Raw genomic sequence first — 26,074 nt, 5'->3', positions numbered from 1 at the left:
TCATGTTTGCCCTCCTGCAAAATATATATATATATATTGCAAATAGCTGAAGATAGTAATTGTTCTTTTTTCTCAATGGCAGACACATCCTGGGAGAATAAATGACCTGTGGACCAGTTGGTTTTATATTCAGAAGGTCCTTGACATCATGAGGTGTGTTTCAGTGTGGCTAGATAATTGCCCATTTAAGGTCTTCATCCAAGAGATGTGGTCTGTGGGCTTCTTAGGTTCATGCGCCTGTAAATTCATACAATTATTTATTCATTCAAGAAATATTTATTGAGCTTCTCTATGTGCTAGACAGAGTGCAGGAGAGTAGGGAAAGCTGAAATTTTTGCCTTCAAGGTGCTCATGGTTTAAAAGGAGTCAGAAAAGATGTATTATAATCCAGTGATGCAAGTGCTATGAAGAGGTATGAATGAAGTGTTGGGGGAGCAAAGAGGGAGTCATGGCATTTTCTGCCTGGTGATTGCCAGGAGAGAGAATAAAGCTGAGGTAGGGACTGGAAACTTCATGAAGGTGGGGCCTGTCTCTTTTCTTCACCATTGTAGCCTAGCATCAAGCACAGAGCCTGGAACTTAGCAGGTGCTCCTTAAATATTTAATGAACAAATTAAAGAAGTGCAAAGAGTGAAAATCAGGGGCTGGTTAGGCAGTTGCAGGACAGAAGAGGGAAGTGGTTGCTCCATGAGACTGAAGGTTCCTGATGGCAGGGGTCTCCATCATAGTTGTACACAAAGCATTGAACAAGAGGCCTGGTGTTGAATGGATGCCCAAATACTACCTGCTGAACTTGTGCTTGCCCAAACAGTGGGTGCATGGCTCATCCAAGCTCCAGAATTAACGGCAAATTAAACGAGGATGGCAAGGTGAATTTGTGGGTCAGCATGGCAACACTTCAGTTTTCAACAAAATGAAAGCTACCCCCCAACTCCTGCACTTTGGCTTCAGGTTTCTGGAAATTGTGTAACTGCAGACCAGAATGGTTTCACTCATATTTCAAATAAGGAAAACTGAGGCACAGACTTCTCTGGCTCACTCAATAAATTAAAGGCATGGTAAGCTCAAAACCTACAATTTCTCAATTACTAGGTTGCAGAAATAAAAATTATAGGTTGCCCAGAAAAAAAGATGGCTATGAAATCAAATCCAGTTTCCAATAGAGATAATTTATCTTCATAGGCTGAATATATTGATTTGTCTCTGGATGATTGTATCGTCTTCTTTGCCCTCTTTCGTCACACTGATTATAAAGAATACTGACATTAGGGTTTGAAGCCACTATTGCAGACAGGTAAGAGTGTGTGTTTTATTGAAGGAGTACAGGGCAAAACCTGAGAATGTTCAACCATTAATCACAAAACCTGTGGAGCTGGCTTTGGTTGCAGCTTTCTTTACCTCTTGGGAGGACACATCCACAATATGAATTTTTATACATACCTGGTGCACACTTGCCAAAGAATTGGGGACATCTTGTCTGACATTACCAATGCGACCATCCCCAGTTCTATGTCAGATTTCACTCCTTCTTGAAGCAAGGGACAACTTGTTTCAAAGGAGGGCCCTCTCTCAGCACTGGGGGTAGCACACAAACAGGGCCTGGTCACCCTGGGCTGCCTCCCTCAAGTCACACCTGCCATGTGCCCGCCAGCTGCGCAGGTTCTTACCTTCCATCTCCCTGACAACAGGTGTGACTATCGGGGAGTCCATGCCTCATTTAGCCTGGTAATGGCTTAATTGAGTCGGAAAAATGCAAGGACAGGAGCGTGATAAAAACCAGCTGAGCTGTGTTCCTGTTAGTCATTGCAAAAAGCTCTCTCAGGAAAGGGAGGAAAAAGGATGAACAAGAGTGGTGGGGAATGACACTGGGTGCCAAGCAAAGTGGGGAGACAGGAGCCCAGACAAAACAAATAAAGGAGATAAAGGAGGAGAGGAAACTAACCCTCATTAGTGCTTGAACTCCTTGACGACAGGACCTCATCTGTCATGTTCTGGCCTGGTACATGGAGGGGTTCCATGCATGACTGCTGAGTGAATGAATAAATGTATGCAATGCCCATGGAATGATAAATTCTGTGCTAGGAGTTAATGATGCTACCTCAAGGAGAAAGAAAAAAAGAGAAGAAATAGAAAAAAAGTGTGACAACAAATGCTATTCTCTGTCCAGAATCTTGAAAGTAAGGTTAATAAAAAATACAGTTTTAGAGGTGAGGGGGATCTGGGAAGTTTATCTGGTTCAGACCTTCCGACTCATGAATGTTTGGATCATGGTGGCCAATTTTATACCATGTGTAGGAGTTGGAATTCACAACTTCTTGAAAAAGTTGCATGACGTTTAGTGATCAAAAGGATTTGTCAGTGCACCCTAGTATATCTCAATAATATAATTTTAGGTCACAGAGGACTAACCTTACTTTCAATTATAGCATGAAATCTATTTATTATGGGAATTCTTTCCATTTTAATTGGACATCAGGTGCACAAAATTGGATTAATCATAATCCTCATCAAGGTCCATGCCTGGCCCACTTATATTTCTTCATTAAATTAATTTTAGCAATGGATAAGCATCTGTGAGCCTACCAGATCACACTTTCTGAATCTATTATCAGTATATACCATCTGTGAACAAAGAGTATACGGCCAGTACCCACAGATCTACCACTTCTCGGCTCCTCTTCCCACTAAATGGAGGGGATTTACCTACTGGTTATCAGTTTCTCCATCAAGTCCTGTGGGCTCTACTTTTAAACCCACATTTTTCATTATTGATCTCCTTTTTCAAATTTACAAAGTGGGTACCTGTTCCTTACAACCGGTGCATTAGCCCCAAAGGGGAAGGTGGGGACCCTGTTTGGAAGGTGCTGTTGGAAGTCATCCTCACGAATCTGCTCTGCCCGGCACTCCCTGGTCCTCGTCCTCTTTCCCAGGAGCCCTTCCTGGGGGCTCAGCAGGAATGGTCCTAAACAGGCTGCAATCTGTGGTTCTCTGGTGTGCTCTCAGTGTCTCTCAGTGTGCTCCTGAGCTGCAGTGAGTGAGCTCAGGGCAAGGAGAGGCTCCCAGAGTCAGCCTGCTACTGAGAGGACTTATAAGGAGCTCTTTCCCTCATTCCTCTTTTGAAACAAAATTCTGTCCTCTGATTTTTGCTTTCTTCTCTCTTCTCTCCCTCTTTTTCTTTTCTTTTTTTTTTTTTTGGTTTTATATTACATTTAATTGGCATTTGTCATTGATGGCAGCCAGCTCTTGTTTTTTTCAGATGCTCTACCCCTAGTATCTACCACTGGCTTTAGTTATCCACTACAGATGGCGTGTGCCGATGGTGCCACTGAATCACCACTGTTGGTGCCATAAGGTCTGCTGGTCACTAGAACTGCAAAATGTTCCTGACGACTTCAACATAGCGGCTGTCCGGGGGTGGCTTTCTCTGACTCCCAGGCTGCAGAAACTTCTTAATTGTCGGGATGTTGCTGATTTTGGTTTTAAATGCCTGTAGGTGAGGGAAGTCAGAAAGAACAGAAGCATTGAGTTCTTCCACCATTAAAATAGCTTCTATCAGCTGTATGTCTGCCCAGCTGAATTTGTTGCCAACAAGAAAATCCTCTCCATGGTCTTCCAAAATCTTTTCAAAGACGGGAAAGTAACAGTTTTTAGCTTTCTTCAGGACTGAAGCAATGCTCTCCTCTTTTTCCTCAGGCAGTTTGAACGCCATCAATGCGATCATCATCATCAGGTCCAATGTGCCATCAGCATACATATTGATCCTGGCTGTCTCCTTCAGGTCCTTCCCGTACAAGTTGTACTTGGCAGTAATGTAGCTGAGGATGGCTCTAGTCTGTGTGAGCCGCAGTCCATCCATTTCAACCAAAGGCACTTGGTCGAAAAGCAGGCGCCCCTCCTTCTTCAACTTTTCATGTTGTTCTCTTGTTTCAATAAATTCTTCTTCAAACTCCACTCCAGCTGCAGCCAGCAGCCAGCGGATCGACTCCATCTTGCCCCGGCCATGAAAGTAGTAGAGCTTGGGTTTGGCTGCCATGACTTCTGGGTCAGGGTTTTCTTGGAGAGCCGGAGGGTCGCCTTGGACTGGGTCTGAAGGAGACTGTCTGTTTCTTTTTCAGCTCAGTGGAGAAAGCCCCAGTCTTTTTCAGTTTCCAGGTCTGTCTCCCTCTTTTTCTTTTATCTTCTAGAAGTTTCCAAGCTGATTTGTAAGTCTTCTCATAATCTCTCTAATGAGAAAAACACTCTTTAAAAAATTATGGACAAAAGTTATTATTCCTCTTCTTATTCAACTGGGCTTATGTGTTGATCAGTTTAGACCAGGCATCAGCAAACTATAGTCCCGTGGGCCAAATCTGGCCTGCCTGTTTTTGAAAATAAAGTTTTATTGAAACATAGGCCTGCTTGTTCATGTACATATTATCTACAGTTGCTTTGGTGCTATAGGGGCAGAGTTGACTAGTTACAACAGAGACTGGCCCATAAAGCCTTAAATATTGAATATGTGGCTTTTTACAGAAAAAGTTTGTTGATCCTGCATTAGACTGAACATACAGAAAACACAACTTTTGCCATAAACTGGGCACTGACAGCTTTGGAAATAGCCATGTGCCTGGTGTGAACAATGGTTTCTGCAAGTTAAAAGTTGCTGAGTTCACTAGCTTTCTCAATCAGAGGAATAAGATCCCAATAATTTATTTTGTGGTCAGAGACACAGGTCACTTCTTCCCCCTTGCTTGTGGTCTGACTCAGGAGGCAAAAGGGCTCTGGTTTGTTTACCATTGATTCACATGAACTGAATAGAGTGGGCAGAGTGGTGAGGACTTTCCCCCAGTGAAAAAAATTTCTAGCTAAGTGTGGGAAGTCCAAGCCAGTAAGTTGAATCACCAGCAGCAACCTTTTTGCCCCCTTGGATAATGACAAATGAGTCAGTTCCATTCGTTGGTTTTTGGTTACAGGAGTTGCTGTGAAGATGACTCCAAGGGAAGGTATGATTGGTGTGGTTTGGCTGGGAAATAGAAATACTGCTAGCATCCAAGAAGCCCTGAAGGGACTGCAAACACTGTATGCCCGGTCCCGCACCAGGGTGGTTGAACAAATTGGGTTTGTTACTCATTGCAGAGAGGGAGGACTCTGGGGCTTCTCAGTAAGAAGGTCCTAGAAAGGTCTTAAAGGGTTTGGGCTTGTGTTAGGTGATTTTGGAGACAGTTTAAGGAAGCAGAACTTTGCATGATGCCAGGAAGCAGGGGTAATTCTAGGATTTGGTATCTTAATAAATGTTTTCTAGGAGGAAGGAAGACCAGAGCAGGGCTAAAGCTTTGTAATTGGTAAAGCAGCAGCTGTCACTATATTAGCCATGCAGGGGGATGTTTGGTCATTTTTGTGGTTTGGGCAAATGAACACGATCTGACATGATGGCAGAGTGGTCTTGTTTTGTTTTGACATGTGATGGTGTAGAGTGCTTTGTTTGATGTGGATGTTCTGTGAAATTGTTACTGTTCCTCAGGAGAATACTGAGGCCATGCCGCAGCTACCAGGCCAGCTCCTGGACATCAGGGGCTGTTTTTCTCTTTCTCACTGACCATTTAACTTTCACTGAAGTCAAAAAACCACAGGATAGTGGAACTGAAAAGGACTTTAGAAACCATTTAGTTTGAACCTCTCATCTTTAAGTTAAAGAAATGGAAGATCGGCGATGTTACCTGCCTTGCCCAATGTCACATAGCTAGTTGGTGCTGCAGCTGATACAGGGACCCAAAAGTAGGATAATTTCTACTTATCCTTTGAGAATTTGCTCAAACACCACTTCCTCAAGGAAGCCCTTCCCAGTTCTCCAGATCTCACTCTCATAATGCTCTGTACATCTTCCTGGCACTTCCCTGCCACAGTCCATGCAGTCAGGGACTGTCATGGTTTGATAATGCTGCCATTATGTAAAATACCAGAAATGGATTAGCTTTTATAAAGGGGATTTATTAGGTTACTATCTTCACTGAAGAACAGCCGATGGCATCTGGGACACCTCTGCCAGCTGGGAAGGCACGTGGCTGGTGTCCGCTGGTCCTTTGTTCCTGGGTTCTGTTTCAAATGGCTTTCTCCAAAGTGTCTCTGGGCTTCTGTCTTCACTTCTCTCTCTCAGCTCCTATGAGTCCTTGCTTGTTCTCCTGTGGCATTTCTCTCTTAGCTTCTCCAGGGCAAACTCTGGGCTTCATCTCTTAGCTTAACATCTCCAAATGTCCTTCTGTCTGTATCTCCCAGCATCTCCAAGCATCTGGGTCTATGTCGGTTCTTAACTTCTCTCAGGGGCAAACTCTGGATTACATATCTTAGCTTCTCTCCAAAATGTCTCTCTCAGATTCTTGGAGCTCCTTCTCTCTGTGAGCTCCCTTAAAGTACTCCAGTGAACTAATCACTGGATGGGTGGGGTCACACCTCCATGGAAATGATCTAATCAAAAGGTCTCACCCACATCTGGATGTGTCACATCTCCATGGAAACATTCAATCAAAAAATTCCACCCAACAAGATTGGATTAAAAGATCATGGCTCTTCTGGGGTCCATAACAGTCTCAAATTGGCACAGGGACATATCTGTCTTGTATATGGCTGTATTCTCGGGATATAGCAGATGCTCAATACGTATATGTTGAGTGAATGAACAAAACGAATGGATGCTTTACCTCAAGTCTGGCAAAGCCTCCATTCCACTCAAAATCTTTTTACAGTAGTACAACAACAAAAAGGTTTTGAAATCTTTTCTTGAAGCCTCAATACAAACTTAAGAGTCTGGTTGCATGTAAAAAATGTAACAGGCTAAAGTAAAAATGCTGAGGTGTTGCAAGTAGATGGAGGGTGAATTTGATAATCCTATCCCAGTGTCATCCTTCCTGTGATCTCTATCTGGACATGCAGTCCCGTGTGCAGCCAAGAACCCTTTCAAACCCCTGAAACAGGAGAAGAGAGAGTGCAGCTCTTTCTCAGATGCTGATGAAAGCTATGGCTACTCTTGCTGGGAAAATACACATCTGCACATAATTTTATTAATTTCAGATGGTTCATGTACCTTTAAAGCAAGGTTAAGTGACTTGCCCAAGATAACACTAAAGTAGTTATCCTCATTCCCAGTCTAGTATCTTTTTCTTTACACCAAAGTGTTTATCCAAGATGAGAGGCAGCAGAGCACAACAGTTAAAGGCACAGGCTCTGGACAGACCCAGTGTTCAAATTTCTGCCTTGACAACTACTACCTGATGACTTGGGGCATGTCATTTAATCTCTGTGCCTCCATTTCTTCATCTGTAACACAGGAATAACAATACTAGGGTTACTGTAAGGACTATTCAAAAATAATACTTGTAAAAACTTAGCATAGAGCCTAGCACATAATAAATGCTCAATAAACATTAGTTCTTAGTAGGATGATGCTATTGACAATCCTTAGTGCCTTTACTTGGACTGAGCAGGATGGTGACTTGCTACCCTTCTTCCCCTCTCAGTTCCAGAATGCACTTGGTTTAACTCACCCACAGCATATCTGCCTTTGAAGAGCAGGTATATGATGATGAGAGAAAACTGGGCAAAAAGCTGGACACACCACCCAGCAACTGAGTCAGATAAATGGTGCCCTCCTAGATGCAGTTAGCATCCTGTCCAAAAACTGGATGGGATTAGCTGTTTGACACATCCCTACAGTGGGAGTTTGGGGAAGGGGAGTGAGGGATGGGATGTTTTTCAATGTCTCTAAGGTGACTGCAGGCCAGAGGGTGGCACTCAGAAAGCTGCAAAAAATCTGAACCAACGGCAAGCAGAACAAGCAGGGAAAGTTGTAGATTTCATGGTCTCCAGGGGACTACTTTTTTGAGGGAGGTGGGTTTTAAGTGTGAAAAATCCCTGATGCTTTATGAATCAATCAATAGATCAATGCAATAACTTGGAAGCATATTTGTGAAAAAACCAAAAGAAAAGAAACCCCTTTTGGCTGAAGAAGCCTAGCCGAAGGGACAGGACTAGAAGAGATCAGGAGACAGGAACGAGCTGCTGGTAGCACAGGTTGGATGGGTCCCGGGAAGTCTCTTCTATGCCAGCGAAGCCTCAGTAAAGGGCTGGGCTTAGAAGCGGCCACTCTGCTTCTCCCCTCCCTCGCCTTACTCTGGTGAGAGGGTCTCCCTCCTCCCTGCCACCCAGCCTCCGTCCTCTGTCCAGTGGCAGGGAATTGCAGGGGCGAGAGGACGCCCCCCTGGGAAGCAGGTTCCTTTCCCTGCTGTCAGCAGCCCCCGCGGGCCTCTCCCGCGCGGCGCTCGGCGCTTCCGCCCGCGCCTTCCACGCGCCCGCATCCGCTGCAGGGCAGGCGGTGCTGGAGCAGAACGATCGCGGATCGATTTTCAGCCCCAGCCGGACCGTAGCGTCAGCAGGGAAGAGAGGTTGTTTTGACTTAATGCGTGGAGCTAAAAGAGGCGCCCCCTCGGGCCGCCTTTCCGTTTTTCTGGTCCACGCGGGCTAGTCCTCAGAACCGCTGCCCCCGCGCACGCACCGCGGCAAAAGCGCTAGGCTCCGCAAGAGGTTATTGATAACTTAAGACCAGAAAAAAACTTCTGAGCGTAATGCATACGTAATTAGAATCTAACAATGCCAGGACAGGAATCTCAGAATACTTTGAGCCCAAATCCTCCCATTTTACAAACGTGTAAACTGAAGTTCGGAGAGCTAAAGTGGCTTGCCAGGGTCGCACAGCCAGACTCGAGCAGTGCTAGGACTAGGATATGAACGTTCATCCTCTCGCTTCAGAGTTTACTTCAGTAAGGGATGGCAGGCTTATTATTTCAAAATTTATTTTTAGTGTGCAAACTTTCTACAAAAGGAAGTAAACCACAATGGAAAGACCTATCCCTCTAGTACCTCAAAATAATAAGTCCAAATGATACAGAATTTTAGATTTGGTCAGAGGTCTAGTTCACTCCCTCATTTTAGTTAATGACTTCTTAGTTGCAGGGAATTGTGTAGACTCCAGTGGACTTGGTCCAGTGTCACCGGAAGTGATTAAATAAACAATAAATACACCTTAATATAAATGCACATGAATTCCATATACTCGAGTAGGATAGTAGAAAATTTTGCTACTGGTGTGTGTCATCATTTTGAAGGTGAAGTGGAAGTGAGGAGTGTAGAAGTTGGCAAAAAGTGTTTTACAGGCTTGAAAAATGTATTTATATATTTAAAAATTTGAGACTGTTTACAATAAAACACACCCTTAGCATGTAGTATCTTCATAGTGTTTTAGGATTATTAAATTTTAAACTCAAACAAGGAGTTTTACAATCTTGACAATAGGCAAGTCTGTGTAAAGCAACTGTGATAACCGTAAGAATCTTGAGTGTAAGCTGACTTACAATAAAATGCTAATGATGTGACTGAGCCCAAGAAGGATAAGTCAGAGGGTATCTGAGGGATATATTTGAGAAGAGTAGGGCATTGGTGGATGGAAGGTGCAGACAGGAAAGGGAAAGGGAAGTTTGCTGTGGGAGGAGTTGGGACCTGTGAGTCTCAGGAGGGGCAGCACAAGCTCGTTCTGGTCCCCTCAACATGGTGGCTGTGGCTATGGGGTCAGGCCAGCCCTTTGCTAGTTGCCTGTCCTGCAGCAAGTATAATGGGGACAGCCCTTACCTCATAGGATTTTACTAACACATGCAAAAGTATCCAGCCCACCAGTCCCCATAAACACACATAGCTCCCATCCTGTCTACTCTGCCCTTCCTCTCTTCTAAGTGAACAGCCCCTCTTCCCTCCTCTCTCTAGAGTCCCAGTCCCAGCCAGAGACAGAAGATAGGCCTGTGGAAGTAAAATACCAGAGGCGTGATTTCGATTTGAGGAGCCTGGATTTCTTCCCCTTCTCTGTACCTGGCAACACTATTTATAATAGCAAATCATGGGAAACTCCTTGACCAACAAGTGAGGATTAGTATGCAAAGATGGTACGGTCTCATAACGGAGTACTATGCAGTCATTAAAAATATGTAATAGGTCTGAAACAATGGTTCTGTGGCTCCAGAGGCCAAGGGAGCACTGTACAGCATCCAGAGAGGAGTGGGAATTCAATCAGTTATCAAAAATCTGCCAACAAAAAAAGCCCAGGACTTGATGACTTCACAGGTGAATTCTACCAATCATTTCAAGAATTAATACCAATCCTACTCAAGCTCTTCCAAAAAAGTGAAGAGGAGGGAACACTACCTAACTCATTTAAACCAGCATCACCCTAATACCAAAGCCAGATAAAGATACTACAAGAAAAGAAAATTACTGACCAATTTCTCTAATGAATATAGATGCAAAAATCCTCAACAAAATACAAGTAAATTGAATCCAACAGTACATTAAATGAATTATATACCATGATCAAGCGGGTTTTACCCCAGGTATGCAAAGATGGTTCAATACAAGAAAAACAATTAATGTAATACACCATGTTAAGAAATCAAAGGGAAAAAAAATCACATGATCATCTCAATTGACATAGAAAAGGCATTTGACAAAATCCAGCATCCTTTTCTGAAAAAAACAAAAAAACAAACAAACAAAAAAAACTCTTTGAAGGATAGGAATAGAAGGCAACTTCCTCAACATAAAAGGCATATATGAAAAACCCACAACTAACATCATACTCAGTGGCAAAAGACTGAATGCTTTCCCTCTAAGAATTGGAACAAACAAGGATGCCCACTGCCACCACTGTTATTCAACATTGTGCTAGAAGTTCTAGCCAGAGCAATTAGGCAAGAAAAAGAAATAAAAGGCATCCAAATTAGAAAGGAAGAAGTAAAACCTCCACTATTTGCAGATGACATGTAAAAGTCATGAAAAATCTACAACAAAGCTACAAGAGCTAATACATGAGTTCAGCAAAGTGGCAGGGTACACGATCAACATGCAAAATTCAGTAGTGTTTCTATACACTAGTAATGAGCAATACGAGGAGGAAATCAAGAAAAAAAATGCCATTTTCAGTAGCAACTAAAAGAATCAAATATTTAGGAATAAGTCTAACTAAGAACATAAAGGACTTGTGCACAGAAAACTACAAAACATTGCTAAAAGAAATCAGAGACCTAAATAAATGAAAGGATATTCTACATTCTTGGATAGGAAGACTCAAGATGTCAGTTCTACCCAAACTGATTTACAGATTCAATGCAATCCCAATCAAAATTCCAACAGCCTACTTTGCAGAATGGAAAAACCAATTATCAAATTTATTTGGAAAGGCAAGGGGTCCCAAATAGACAAAAACATCTTGAAAAAGAAGAATGAAGTTGGAGGACTACACTTCCTGACTCTAAAGCATAGCACAAAGCTACATGTTCAAAGCAGCATGGTACTGACATAAAGATAGATATACTGGCAAATGGAGTCACGTTGAAAGTTCAGAAATAGATCCTCACATCTATGGACAATTGATATTTGACAAGGCTGCCAAGTTCACTCAACTAGGTCAGAATAATCTCTTCAATAAACAGTGCTGGGAGAACTGGATATCCATCAGCAAAAGAGTGATCGAGGACCCCTATCTTACACCTTATACAAAAATTAACTAAAAATGCATCAAAGACCTAAATATAAGATCCAGGACCATAAAACCCCTAGAAGAAAATATAGGGAAGCACCTTCAGGATCTTGTGTTAGGCAATGGATTTTAAGACTTTACACCCAAAGCATAAACAACAACAAAAACAAAAATAGATAAAGGGGACCAACTGAAAATTAAAAACTTTGGTACTTCAAAGGACTTTGTCAAGAAAGTGAAAAGACAACCTACTCAATGGGAGAATACATTTGGAAACCACAGAACCAATAAGGGTTTGATATCTAAAATATATAAAGAAATCCTGCAGTTGAACAATAAAATACAAAAAACAATCAAAAATGGGCAAAAAACTTGATTAGACATTTCTGCAAAGAGGAAATACAAATTACTAAAAAAGTACATGAAAAGATGCTCAACATCAGTAGGTATTAGGGAAATGCAAATCAAAACCACCATGAGATATCATTTTACACCTAATAGAATGGCCACTATTTAAAAAACAGAAAACTACAAGTGTTGGAGGGGATGTGGAGAAATAGGAACACTCATTCATTGCTGGTTGGAAATTTAAAATGGTACAGCTGCTGTAGAAGACAGTTTGGTGTTGCCTCAGGAAGCTAAGTATAGAATTGCCATATGATCCAGCAATCCCATTACTAGCTATACATCCAAAATAACTGAAAGCAGGGACATGTACAGACATTGGCATACCGATGTGCATAGTGGCATAATTCACAACTGCCAAACAATGGAAGCAACCCAAGTGCCCATCAACTGATGAATGGATAAACAAAACACAGTATATACATGCAATGGAATATTAATCAGCTGTAAGAAACAGTGAAGTCCTGATGCATATGACAACAGGGATGAACCCCGAGGACATTATGTTGAGTGAAATAAGCCAGGCACAAAAGGACAAATAACGTATGGCCTCACGAATGTGAACTAATTATAGTAAACAAACTCATGGAGTTAGAAACTAGAATATAGGTAGAGAATGGGGGAACTGATGCTTAATTTGTGCAGAATTTCTAATTAAGTTGATTTAAAATGTTTGGCTATGGATGGTGGTGATTATAGCACATTATTGTGAGTATAATTAACAATGCTGAATTATGTGTGTGAATCTGGTTGAAAGGGGGAAGTTTTGGGTTGCTTATTTTACTAAAAGGAAAGTAAGAGGATAGAACAGGGAACTGTATAACACAGTGAACCCGGTTGTGGATGTTGGCTGTGGTTAATAGCACAAATGTAAGAATGCTCTTTCATGAATTATAACAAATGTACGTCACTATTACAAGGTGTTAGTAATAAGACAGTATATGGGAAAAATAGACCTAATGCAAACTATGGACTAGAGTTAACAGTAATATTTTAATATTCTTTCATCAGTTGTAACAAAGGTAATACACCAATGCCAAGTGTCAACATTGTGGGTGGGGGAGCATATGGGAACACTGTATTTTTTACATGACTTTTATGTAAGCCTACAACTTCTCTAATTAAAAAAATAATTTAAAAAAACACATTATGCTAAGTGAAAGAAACCAGACACAAAGTACTACATATTGCATGATTACTTTGTATAAAATGAGATATAAATAAATCTATAGAGACAGAATTAGATTAGTGTTTATGTAGGACTGGGGAAGGATGAGGGATTGAGATGTGAGGGCTAAGGGATATGGGATTTCTATTTTTGGAGTAACGAAATGTCCTATAATTGATTGTGGTGATGAATGCACAACTCCGTAATTATGCTAAATGCCATTGACTGTACACCTTGGATGGACTGTATATTATGTGAATATATCTCAATAAAACTGCTTTAAAAAATGTAAGAATAACACCTAAAGATATGGGCTAATATTCATGACGGACAGTTAAATAAATTAAAAAACAAATTTATAGAACAGTAGGAGCAGTGAAACCAAATTTGTTTTAAAAATATGAACAGACATAAGAAGAAAAGATTAAACATCATTAACAAGCCTGTGAACTAGACTGGGAAAAAGTTACTATTATTAGTCCCATGATGTTGAAAACAAACAAACAAGAACTGCAACAATAAAATCACCTGAGTGACTTGCCCAACATTATACAAGTGGTAAGTGGCAAAGCCTCCACAGGAACCAGATTTCAGATTCCTAATTCAATGTTCTTCTGCTGTTTACCCTTCTCACCCACTCCTGCCCAGCCCTGTATCATTGTTATTATTGTTGTTGTGGTGGTGGTGGTGGTAGTTATTGTTATTATTAATTATTCACAGGTTCCCTGATCCATCCCTTCCTCAGACTGCTGGTGTCCCTCGAATGCGTGTACATCTCAGAAATGATGTGTTACTCTGAAATCATCTTATTGATGTGGCCACAGTCATTTAGATGCCCTGAAAAGTAGTCTTTTTGCTGTAAGAAACAGTGCAGTAATGTGCTCAACAGACATCCTCCCCTGTCCCAAGTCTCTCAAGGGCAGTGGGGAGGGTGAGCAGCCAGGCATTAGGTGCACACACCCTGGGTGCACAGGCTGTCAGAGCAGGTGGGTACCGCAGGAGTCGTTCTGCAGACAAGAAAACCAAAGGCAAAGAGAATTGTCCCTACCCTCAGATGGGAACAGACGCTCCCAAGGCAAAGGGCCCTTCCAGTTTCCATGATCTCACTTTGTAGAATCTGCTCTGAAATAGCGCTGGTGTCTTTTAGAAGTTAGTCCAAAGAATGCCTGACCCCACCCCAGTACTATGAAGAGAGCAGCCAGCCAGTTTTCTCTTTTTGGTAGAATTCTCAGATAATGCACCTGGGGCAGGAGAGAGGAGTTTGAATAGATGTGGATTCAGGTGTATGAGTGGAGAATGTTTTGGCTTACGGATATAAAAGGAAGTGGGAGAAGCTTGGAGTTAAATGCACAAATAAGTGAGAAAGTAGTAGATACAAAGGTATTTTATATTGATGATAGTCATTTGTCAAATCCTCCCAACAAACTCCACAAGTATTATTATCCCTAATTACAGGATGAACTTTGTGAGACTCAGAGAGGTCAAGTGATTTGGCTAGGTCACACTGTAATAAACGATGCAGAAGGAATTTAAACCTTGGTCAGATTGTTCCCAGAAGGCTTCCACCACAGATTGGAGATTTTTGTTAATATTGTTTTCCTAGTTGCATTAGATCACTAAAAATTCCACATTTTTAATCACTAAAGAGTCATTGGTTTGGGGTTCAGTTCTCAAGATGGCTTCATAAATATGCAGAAATAGAACCTCTTCTATTCCTTCAGGTCTGAATGGATTCTTCTCATTTGTTGAAAGGATTAATGAATCCATCCCTTTCTTTGAATCTCTGCAGTTCCCTTCTCGGTCCCACTGTGGACCATCCAGGTAAAGGTGTGCCAGGGGTAGGGAGAGACTGGGGCTGAGACAGGAGAGGCAGCTGGAACAGTGAGGCAACTCATGGTTCTCCAAGGAAGAGAATAAGGGGAAATGAAAATGAATGATAGCCCCAAAGTGCACTTCCCAAAGTGTTCCTGGGCAAACACATATGGAAACGCCAGGTTAAAAAAACAAACAAACGAAAAACTAAACTAAACATGTTTCTTTACTGCAGGACTTATCAAAACCATCTCCAAGAAAAAGACCCAGTGAATACAACCGAGGAGAGTTCAGAGAGTTAAGAAGAAGACACAAAGTTCATTCTGTTAATGTTTTTGTTTCTTTTTCTTCTCTTCTCCCAGAACTCAAGTTCAAAGTGCCCTAAGTCCTTGGTTTCTATGATCTGGGTAATTCATGTGAGGTTAACCATGGTCATCAAGGATGCTGATGATGACTAACAATGACCAGTTCTGTATTTCTTCAGAAATTTTCAGTCTGTGCTACATTATTCCCAATATTTTGGAAATAATCAGTACTACCTGACATTCCAGTGGCTCCTGGGTTATTGTCAAAAGTTGTCAACCTCTTCTGGATGTTGCTGGGTAGAATTTAGCATTAATTTGGGACTGGGATTGGCAGAAGAGCAGGAAGAGGGGTTAGATGCAAACAAGTTTCAGGAGGAAGCATGGGCTGCTCTTTGGCGACTGACACTGGAACAGACCATGCTCCTCTGTCCTGTCTTTAGGATGAGATCTGTCTTCTCTCTCTCCTTTCTTTTCCTTTCCTTTCTTTCTCTCTCTTTTTTTTAACATTTGTATTGAAGTATAACTTTCATATAATGAAGTTCACAATCCAGAAGAGTACAACTGGATGAATTTCTATGTATGCATAACACCCATGTAACCACCATCCAGATCAATACATAGAACATTTCCACACTCAGAAGGATCCCTCATGCCCATTCCCAGTCAATTGCACTCCCAACCACCATTCTGGTTTCTGTTGCTCTAGATTAGTTTTGCTTATTCTGAAACTTCACATAACCTCATAGCATGGAGAACCTTGTCACACTGTAGATCGACATGCCCTGATTCAATACTCACACCCTAGCTGCCACATGTGCTCCTCATGGTTGACAACATGTTTATACATTCATGTTCATGCAGATATACCCCCATAGCGGCACTGAGCTGAAACTCGTCACTCTGAATATTCTACCTTTTGTACAGAATGATGCTGAGATGGCAGAGAAACAGAGGCCAGGGTCAGGAAGGCAAGTATTTTCCTGGGAGGCTACCAAAAGACCTTGCGCTCAAGAGCAAACCAAGTCTACAAGGCAGGGATTCCTCTTAAAAACTAAATCACAAAGCACTAAAGAACATTGGGATCACACTGCTTGCTTTTCTACAAATCTCTAATGTCTGAATCAGCCATCAAATGCTTAATCAAACTGGTGTCAGAGGTGGCACATCTCCATCCCTTTAATCTGTAAGTGGGTGGCTTTGCCATTTGAATCTCCTCTGTTGGCCCAGGCCTGATACACATTTTGCACCAGTTCTCATTTCTGGCTCCAAAGAGGCAGTGCTTGTACATTCCTAGCTGAACAGATCACTCCTTCACTATGGGCTGCTAAGGCCCCAAGGCGACTTTGGGGGCTCCAGTCTTGGTGACCCCTGGCCCTGATCCAGGTTACCCTGGTGCTGCATTTGAGTCCCTGATCCTAGCTTCCTGCTCATCTGGAACTTGGACAGCTGCATCTTATATGGACTCAGGAGAGGAATCAGATTCTGTTTCTATCAATAGGTTACACCGGCTTTCAACCTCTGCAACTGAATCATGCCACTCCTCTAGAGGTCATCCAGGTCTTACATGAAGCCAAATGCATCTCATTTGCATCCACTTTCCAATTCACTGTCATCCCCATAGTTGTCTTCTATTACCTGAATGACTGCTTCCTGACTGGTCTCTTTGCTTCCATTCTTGCTCTGAAATAATCCATTTCCCCCCTATTTTTCATATAGCAGGTAGAGTGATCTTTTAAATGTTCATCAGACCTTTTAAACACCCAAACCACAGAGTTTCTATGCAAAGAAGGGAAACAAAATGCAATCTGTACATGACCAAAAAATGATCATTTTGTACCACTCCCCTGTGCTCCCTAATGTCAGCCACCGTAGTCGCCTACCTATTCCTGGGACACACCAAGTTCTTTGACCTTGCTATTCCCTCTCCCTGGAATGCCCTTCCATTGGCTCTCCTCCTGGCTGCCTCCTCCTCATCCTTCAGGTCTTAGCTTGAACTTCACCTCCTCAGGAAGGTCTTTCCTAATTACCTATTACAAGTTGTCCCCCACCCCCAATAACTCTCTAACATTGCCCTGTATATTTTCTTCAGAACACATATCTGTAATCACACAAACTGTAACATGTAACTGCAATTTATAAATGCAGACATGTACTTATTTATCTTCTCCCTGGCTCCAAATCTAGATTATAACCCCTTGAAGGCAGGGACCTTGTAAGTCTCATTCACTGTTGAATCCTCAATAATTAACCAAAAATCTAGAATTCAGTAGGAGCTCAAAAAATATTTGCTGAATGAATGTATTCTTGATATCTCCCCTCCCTTATCTCCTATGTTCAGTCGGTCACCAGATCCTATAGATTTTGCCTGTCAAATAACTCTTGATAATTTCTACTTCTTTCTAGCTCCACCACTACCACCCTAGATCAAGCCACCATCAGCACTCACCTGCCTGCTGCGACAATCTCTTACATTTTTCTCCCTGAATTCACTTGGGCTCCCCTTTAAGAAATCCTTCTCACTGCAATAGGAGTGATTTTGAATACAGAAACTGGTCATTTCACACCCTTGCTTAAATCCCTTCAATGGCTTCCCATTGTTGTTAAGTCAAGACCAAAATTCTTGTCATGGTCTACAAGACCCTGTCTGGTCTACCCCTCCCACTGCCACTCTTATTTTATGCCTCACAGCCTTTCACTGCTCCAGATGCAACCAGGTCCTTCCTCCTTCCAGCCTCAAGGCATTTGTATAGGTTGGTTCTTCCCCCTAGAATCTGCTTCTTCTCGCTCCTTGCTATGCTAGCCCTCCTCATTCTTTGGATCTCAGCTCACATGTCATTTACTTAAGAAAATCTTGCCTGAAATCCCTCCCTGTCCCCCTCCATTCATCCATGCAAGGTTGGGTTCCCCTCAGCTATATGACCTCATAGAATGGTACTAGCACTTCACTGTACTTAAAACAAGTTCTGATCACATATTCATGCCTGTAATTATTTGTTTACTACCTATTCCCCTCACTAGACTGTAAGCTCCATGGGGACAAAAACTATGTCTATTTTACTCACCATGGAATCTCCAGTGCATGGCACAGTATTGGCATATAGTAAGCATTCAAAAAATATATGTTGTGTGAATGAAAACTAATAGTGAAATTACATCTGTAAGTTATGGTTGATGAGGCATTTGTCAAAAATTACTGGTAGCATACACAATGACATCTTTCTCACTTACAGAGTTCTAATCTCTGTATTAATAGTTAGAACATCAAAAATAATAGCTACATTTATTGAGCACTTTTTAATGTGCCAGGCACTGTGCTAAATACCTGAAATTTAATACGCAAACTACCTAGTAGACTGGTGCAGTTATTATTCCCTTTTTTACAGATGAGATAGCTGTAGTTTTTAATCTCCCCATCCCCTTTATCATCATGGGAATTCCCAAGAAACCTTCCAGATCTAAGATTCCCTGCTTCTGTGAAAGATAAGTTGATGAGATTTGAATGTCAAAAGTGCATTCAAGTAAGTAATAAGTTGACCCAATCCTTCTAAAATTCCAAACTCCCAGACTGAAATCATCCATCACACAGGCCAGAAAAAGCTAGAAAAATCAGAGGTGGTGATTTAAACTGTGTCCCACCGGTCGTCTCTGATTTCTCGTGCCAACATTCAGGTATCAGAAATCAGGGTAAAACAATCATCACATGAAGGGCAAGGCAACCTTGCAGGGACGAACCTGCAACCCGGGACAAGCACAAGGGGAAAACACAGCCACACCTGCTTAGGCTTTGACGATGTGGCTGCCTGTGGACTGACCGTGTCTGTAGGAGATGTATCCAAAAAAGAAAAGAAGATTAATTTGACAAACATACTTAAATAATAAGCCCTTACATGTGTATAGGGCTTGACGGTTTGCAAAAGGGCTTTCATGTTCATGACCTAATTTGATTCTCTGAACAGCTTGTGAAAAGTGGACATTATGAACATCCCATTAAAGGTGAGCAAACACAGGCTCTGAGCCCTAAGGACCTGACCGAGGCCCCGCAGCCCTCCAGGGGCACAGCCCTGGCTCGTTTCCAGAGGTCACGGTTCCCAGTGCTTCTGTCCCTTGCAGGGCAGCTCTTGTTGGTGCTTAGAACATTTCTAACGCGGGTGCTGCTATGGAGCAAATTGCTGAGTTGTCCAAGAAAGTGAATTATACCATGACTTGGAGCCAAACTCTTGTTTCCCAGCTTAATCATTACCTAATTCTCCAGACTTAGCTGGCTCAGGCAACTTTGACCTGTTTCCAAAAAATCAAATCCTACCTCAAAGGTGGCTGGCTATGCACAGGCCAGTGCATTGGTATAAAATAAATTGGGCTATTTTATGCCTCATTCATAGACCAACTGTCTGATTGTGCTCTTGGTTCACTCCTGGGAGCAGAGGGCTGTAATCACAGGTATGGCCCAGCTTTCTTAAATATGCGTGCAAAAGTTCTTTGTCCATCTGCTATCCAAGGGGGTAAAGGCAGCCATACTTGGAATAGTAGCAAATGCAAGATAAACCTGCTTCCCCCTTTCTTTTAGCCTCTCCCTCAGACCAGAAAACTCTGGTGTGTGTTCTTTCAATGTGTGGCACAGATTAGTCTCTAGGTGATGCATTCCACACTTCTGAGGTTAATAAATGACTCTGAAGAAAACCAAGTCATTTATCATGGCTTTTGTGTGACCCTTAGTCCAGTCAATGAAAAAGTATTGTGCTAAGGGTGCTTTAAAACAAGGAATTGGCCTTACTGGCCCACTGTCACATGTTCAGTTAGGGAACATGGTCTTTTCTTAGTCACTTTCATTCCAAGGACTCCTTTGCAGCCAAGAGAGATTTTATTTGGCTAAATTCTGGCCACAGAATTAGGTAAGGTATATGATCATATACAGGCTAAGTATGGAATGAATGACTACTGGGTTTACCTGCATAGTAGCACATATTTTTCAGCTGGGCCAGAGTTGGGATTCAGATGTGTTCAGCATGTGGTGTTAGATGGTTCCCACCCCACTCCTGCCCCAGCAGCAACCTGAGGTTCATGAACATCCTAAACTGAGAAAAAATGCAATGTTGTCTCTCTATCTTCCTGTCTGAGTCATACAAGTGAGAGATTACACAGAGTAAGTACGATGGCTCTAACCGGGGGTGGGGAGAACTAGGCTCGCCTCCAGCTGTGCAATCACTATTCATATTCACTTTTAAGAAACCAGAAAGCCCCTGTTGTGAAAGAACACATTTTTAAAGAAGTTCTGAATAAAGCTTTTTTTTTTAAGGTGACAGCAAAAATCAAAGGCTTTAGTGAGCAAAATGGAATCTTCTCCATGAAAGAATCTGCAAATGGATACTACAGGTAGAAAAAAAGAGAGCAGGCCATAAAGTAGAATCGATAAACCTAAAAAAGCAAATGACAGAATCTGGTGCAGAGGTCACAAGGATAAAGGAATAGAAAAATAGTAAACAAAAACAACAACAAAAATGCAGGCACGTCCACAAGTCATCTGGGAATTTATAGGAAAAGGGGATGACACAGTATCAAGTGTTTAGGGGCAAGATGTGGGCAGACGATGCACTGATATGGGCCTAGTTCGACTGGCAGATGAATAACGACCATGTGGAAGACATGAGATAAGTTCAAGTGGAGGACCTGTTTCTCTTAGAAACCACTGTAGAAATAAATGAAACAGTTAACACTCTAGTTGACCTTTGGTAAGTTACTCCTACCATATGGGCTTAGCTGGACCACTGAAGATCACCTCTAAGGTTCCTCCCAGCTCTGATATGCTGACTAACTATTGAAACCAGAAGTAGCTTTAAGACATGATGCCCCAGAAAGCTAGCTAGCTCTTGACTGGGAGGTAGCTGGTAGCAGGTTCAGAAGGGGAATGGAGAACTTATGCCCTTCCTTTTTTTTTTTATTAGTTGCTTATTTACACTGTTGGAAAATAAAAACCCAATATCAAAAGCATCACTCATAAGTCTGGTGCCACATGCAGAGTCGGCCTTGGCTCTCCCTGGAACCTCTGATGTTGCTTTCCAGCCAGCAGGGCCATGGCCCAAACCTTCCTTCACTACTCCTCCCATCCTACTCACCACGTTGCTGGCTGTGAACCCAAGTGAAAGCATCTTTAGCAGAGACCACAGCTCCTGAAGTCAATAAACATGACTTAAGCATTAGTCTATTCAGAGAACCTCCCCCTTTTTCTGCTTCTTTAAGAATAAATCCAACTATCTGCTTAATAGGATCCTTATATTAAATTCCTTACTTCCTGCGGCTTGGGGTTTTGGTTTATCCAGCACTTAGTGCCTTACTTGGCAGGAGCCCATCACTATGTGGAAAAGATCTTCATAAGGTGTGGTGGTTTGGAGCTATATGCACCCCAGAAAAACATGTTCTTAAATCTGATCCATTCCTGTGGGTGTGAACCCATTGTAGGTAGGATCTTTTGATGAAGTTACTTCAGTTAAGAAGGTGTGGTGCAGCCCAGTCAGGATGTGTTTTGATTCTATTACTAGAGTCCTTTATAAGTGGAATGAAATTCAGAAAGATAGAAAGCCATGGGAAACAAGAACCTGAACATCAATGGAACCCAGGAGAAGGGAGAGACCAGGAAAAGCCTCCATGTGCCTTGCTATATAACAAACTAAAGGCCAAGTATTGCCAGATGCCAGCCTAGAACACCACTGTCTTTGGGAAGTAAGCATTACCTTGATGCCACCTTGATTTGAACATTTTCCTAGACTCAAACTGTGAATGTATAAATTCTCATTGTTTAACCCAATACATTTCATGGTATTTGCTTGAGCAGCCTAGGAAACTAAAACACAAGGAATGCCCCTTAAATGGTTGTCCTGCCACTTCCTCTTCTGGAAGCTGCACAGGTCTCACTCCTCATCCTTCCCCTCTATGCCCCAAATCGAATAACTGGCCCCATCTGATGTATTTGCTTATTTCTGGCCCCCTCATGCTTTCCCATGTGTTCCTTCCATTGTTCTGTCCCACCCTCCCATTTTCCCCTGTGCCTCCCACTCCTTCCATCCTCCCATGTTGGGGATGGTTGTTGCACCCTCCAGATGTGAGTCCTTGTAGCAGCTGCTTACTCTTTGTAGTCTTCCTCCCTCTTTCGTGGGCACTTCAATACTTTTCTTTCTTTGTCACTGGGTCATCTTTGGTTGGGATGCTATTAATGAGATAGCATTAGGACAGCACTTTTCAAAGTGTGATACCAGGAACAGCAGCATCAGCATCACCTGGGATCTTCTTAGAAATGCAAATCCTAGGCCCCACCTCTGACCTGTTGAATTATAAACTTAGGGGCTGAGCTGGCAATGTGAATTTTCACAAGCCCTCCAGATGATTCTTATACTCATCATGTTTGATAACTACTGGTGGCTTCTGGCTGGGGCCTCAGATTATCCAAATCCTGCTGTCAACATTTTGGAGGAAAATGCATGTACAGAGAATATTAGCTGGGGCTTTGGCCCTGTTTTAGTTTCCTCATTGCTAAAGCAAATATCATGCAATGGGTTGACTTCAACAATGACAATTTATTGACTCATGGTTTTGAGGCAAGGAGAAGTTCCAGCAAGGAGTTATCAAGGTGATGCTTTCTTCCCAAAGAGTGGCGTTCTGAGGTTGGCTGCTGGTGATCCTTGGTCCTGGACTCCTCTGTCACATGGCAACACACATGGCTTCTCAGCTTCTGGTTGCTCCCTCTGTCTTTCCATCTGTCTGAATTTTATTCTGCTTATAAAGGACTCCAGTAATAGGATTAAGACCCATCCTGATTGAGGTGGGCCACATCGTAACTGAAGTAGCCTCATTAAAATGTCCCACTTACAATGGGCTCACAACCATAGGAACAGAATAAGTTTAAGAACATGTTTTTCTGGGGTACATAGATCCAAACCACTACAGTCCACCCTCCAGACCTCCCCCAGACATGTTCTTTGTATATGCAAAATACATTTATTCCATCACAACATCCAAAAGCCTTAAGTCATTTCAGAAACAATCCTTAGTACAAAGACTCATCAAAATTGACTACAGATCTGGTCTGTCCTGGGCCCAATTCCCCTCTCTCTTTGGACCTGTGAAATCTAGAAAACAAGTTGTATGCTTGTAATATACAATGGAGGGACAGGTATAGGACAGATATTCCCATTCCAGAAGGGAGACATTGAAGGAAAACAGGTGCCACAGATACCAAACAACTCTGAAACCCAGCAGGGTAAACTCCATTAGATTTCAAGGGCTGAGAGTCATCTATGGTTCGATATTTTGTCCTCTGATGGAGCAGCAGCCCCACCCCTTCCAAGTGCTTGAGCAGTGACCATGCTCTCCCCAAACACTGGGGTGAAGGCCCCACCCTCTCCAAGCTTAGGGATGGTGGCCAGGTTCTCTGCAAACCCTGGTGTAGGCCCCACCTTCTCCAAGCATCAGGTGGGCAGCACTCTCCTTGAACAACGGTGTGCAAGGCCTGCCCCCTCCAAGCACTGGGACAGATGACCAGTCCCCTCCAAGGACCTGCTCTTTCCACACATGAGCGGGTGTGCTCTCTTGGTCCAAGGAGATCTCTTTGGTCCAGACGTTGGCTTCCGTGGTTCTGCCCTTGAAGTTGTTCTTCCTTCAATTCATCCCTTTTCTGTTCTTTCAGTCCGGGATGGCAGTGGTTCTGCTCATACAAATTAGGCAAAACCATTGTCAGCTTTACATGAGTTCACAGAGGTCCAAATCACCAGACAAAAGAACTTTCCACAGATCTTTCCTGCATAACTGCAGGTTCAGTTAAACCCTCTCATGGATCCCTGTCCTCTGGGGACTCACTTCCCAAAAGCTCAGGGAGGTCCCTGATAGAGCCTTTTCTGGCCGTCTTCTTAGAGCACAGTATCTGGATAGGCTCTGAATTTTCCAAACAATCAATTTCTGGTTTCTTTGTGCTTAACAGTTCAGTTTTCAGCTTATTCCTTTCCTCTTGCATTTTACTATAAGCTGCAAGGAGAAACCAGGCTGCACTTTCCACATTTATCTTGTAAATCTCCTTAGCTAAATATCCAGCTTCATTGCTTTCAAGTTCTGCTTCCCATGATGTCAGAACTTAATTTCTCTGCCACTTTAAAACAAGGATCACCTCTCCTCCAGTTTCCAATAATATATTCATCATTTCCTTTTAAGGACTCATTGGAAGTAACTTTACTATCCATATTTCTACTAACAGTCTTTTCAAAGCAATCTAGGCTTTTTCTATCAAGCACTTCACAATTCTTTCAGCCTCTACCCATTACCCAATTCTAAAGCTGTCTTCACATTTTTAGGTATTTGCAATACCATCACCCCATTGCTGGTACCAAAAACTGTTTTAGTTTCCTTGTTGCTAAAGCAAATATCATGCGATGGGTTGGCTTAAACAATGGCAATTTATTGGCTAACTGTTTTGAGGCTAGGAGAAATCCAAGTAAGTGGTCATAAAGGTGACGCTTATTTCTCAAAGACTGGGGTTCTCAGACTGGCTGCTGGCAATCCTTGGTCCTGGGCTCCTCTGTCACATGGCAGTGCATGCGATGGTCTGTCCTCACCTCTCCCTTCTCTTCTAGGTATAGATGAATTTTAGCTTCTGGATGGTCCCACTTTCTCCCTATCTCTCTGAATTTCATTCTGCTTATAAAGGGTTCCAGTGATAGGATTAAGACCCATCCTGACTGGGCTGGGCCACACCTTAACTGAAGTAACCTTATCAAAAGTTCCTACCTACAGTGGGTTCACACCACAGCAGTGGATTCAGTTTAAGAATGTGTTTTTTCTGAGGTACATAGCTCCAAACTACCACCAACCCCAAATCCCAATGTTAAACTCTAGCAACTGAGGGTGGACTAGACAGAGGATACTTTTTCTCCACCAAAGCTTAGCCTAAGTACCCTGGATCAATGCATGCAACCTTGCCCCATTCCCTAGGCTAAACCTGAGAAATGTGTGCTCTACATTTCTAGCACATCTCTTGTCAGCAACAAAACAATGATTCCCCAACATCAGTCCTCCTCAGCATTTTCCCAGTGGTTTTAGCTAGTTTAATAACATAACAAAAAGGTATCAAGTGTGTAAAGTTTGGAAAAGGAAAATAAAATTATCATTAATAGCAGATAATCTTAGAGAATGTACATAGAAATAATTAGAATTAATAAGAGAGTTTAGCTGGGTTGCCAGATATATGTTATGGAAAAGCCAATTGCATTTCTCTTCAGCATCAAGAACAGAAATATATACTTCGTAATAAGATACTATTTACAATAGTAACAAAAAATGAGTTTCTTGAGAATAAGTTGAACTAAAGGTGTGAAAAATTTTATGGAGAAAATTTCAAACATTATTGAAAAACATTAAATAAAATGGAAATACACAGAGAACTCTACTATGTTCATGGACAGGAGAATTCACTATTGTTAGGATATCAGTTCTCCCAAAATTGATGTATAGATTCATTGCAATTCAAATAAAAATCCCAACAGGTATGTGTTTGTGTGTTTGTGTGTGTGTATAACTTGACAAGTTGATTCTAAAATTTATACAGAAGATCAAAGGGCTAATACTCTTGAAGAAGAAGAACATGGAAGAGGGACTCACTCTACCAACTGTCAAAGCTTGGTACCATGCTGGAATAATTAACACAGTTGATAAAGGCAGGGATAGAGAGATAGAGCTTTGGTACAAAACAGAGAGCCCCAAAACAGACTCATGAAGACATGGAAACTTAATAATTGGCAGAGATGGCATTGGGTATTGGTGACAGAAAGGGTGGACTGTTAAATAATGTATTGGGACA

At 42.1% G+C, this 26,074-nt stretch overlaps 2 protein-coding genes across 2 annotated transcripts in view; both read right to left on the bottom strand.

The window, feature by feature from the left end:
- CASR (calcium sensing receptor) overlaps window positions 1-26,074 on the bottom strand; it is an 82,045-nt gene that overhangs the window by 39,321 nt on the left and 16,650 nt on the right. The gene's annotated exons all lie outside the window — the stretch shown is intronic.
- LOC119534407 (glutathione S-transferase A4-like) lies at window positions 3,364-4,151 on the bottom strand. Its single transcript, XM_037836736.1, has one exon. It carries the CDS (start codon window positions 4,030-4,032, stop codon window positions 3,364-3,366), a length of 669 nt encoding a protein of 222 aa, XP_037692664.1. The 5' UTR covers window positions 4,033-4,151.

This window comes from Choloepus didactylus, chromosome 1 (assembly GCF_015220235.1).
Source record: "Choloepus didactylus isolate mChoDid1 chromosome 1, mChoDid1.pri, whole genome shotgun sequence".
NCBI classification, from domain to species: Eukaryota; Metazoa; Chordata; class Mammalia; order Pilosa; family Megalonychidae; genus Choloepus; species Choloepus didactylus.
The sequence above is the reverse complement of the archived record's forward strand: the minus strand, read 5'-3'. Positions and strand labels throughout refer to the sequence as shown.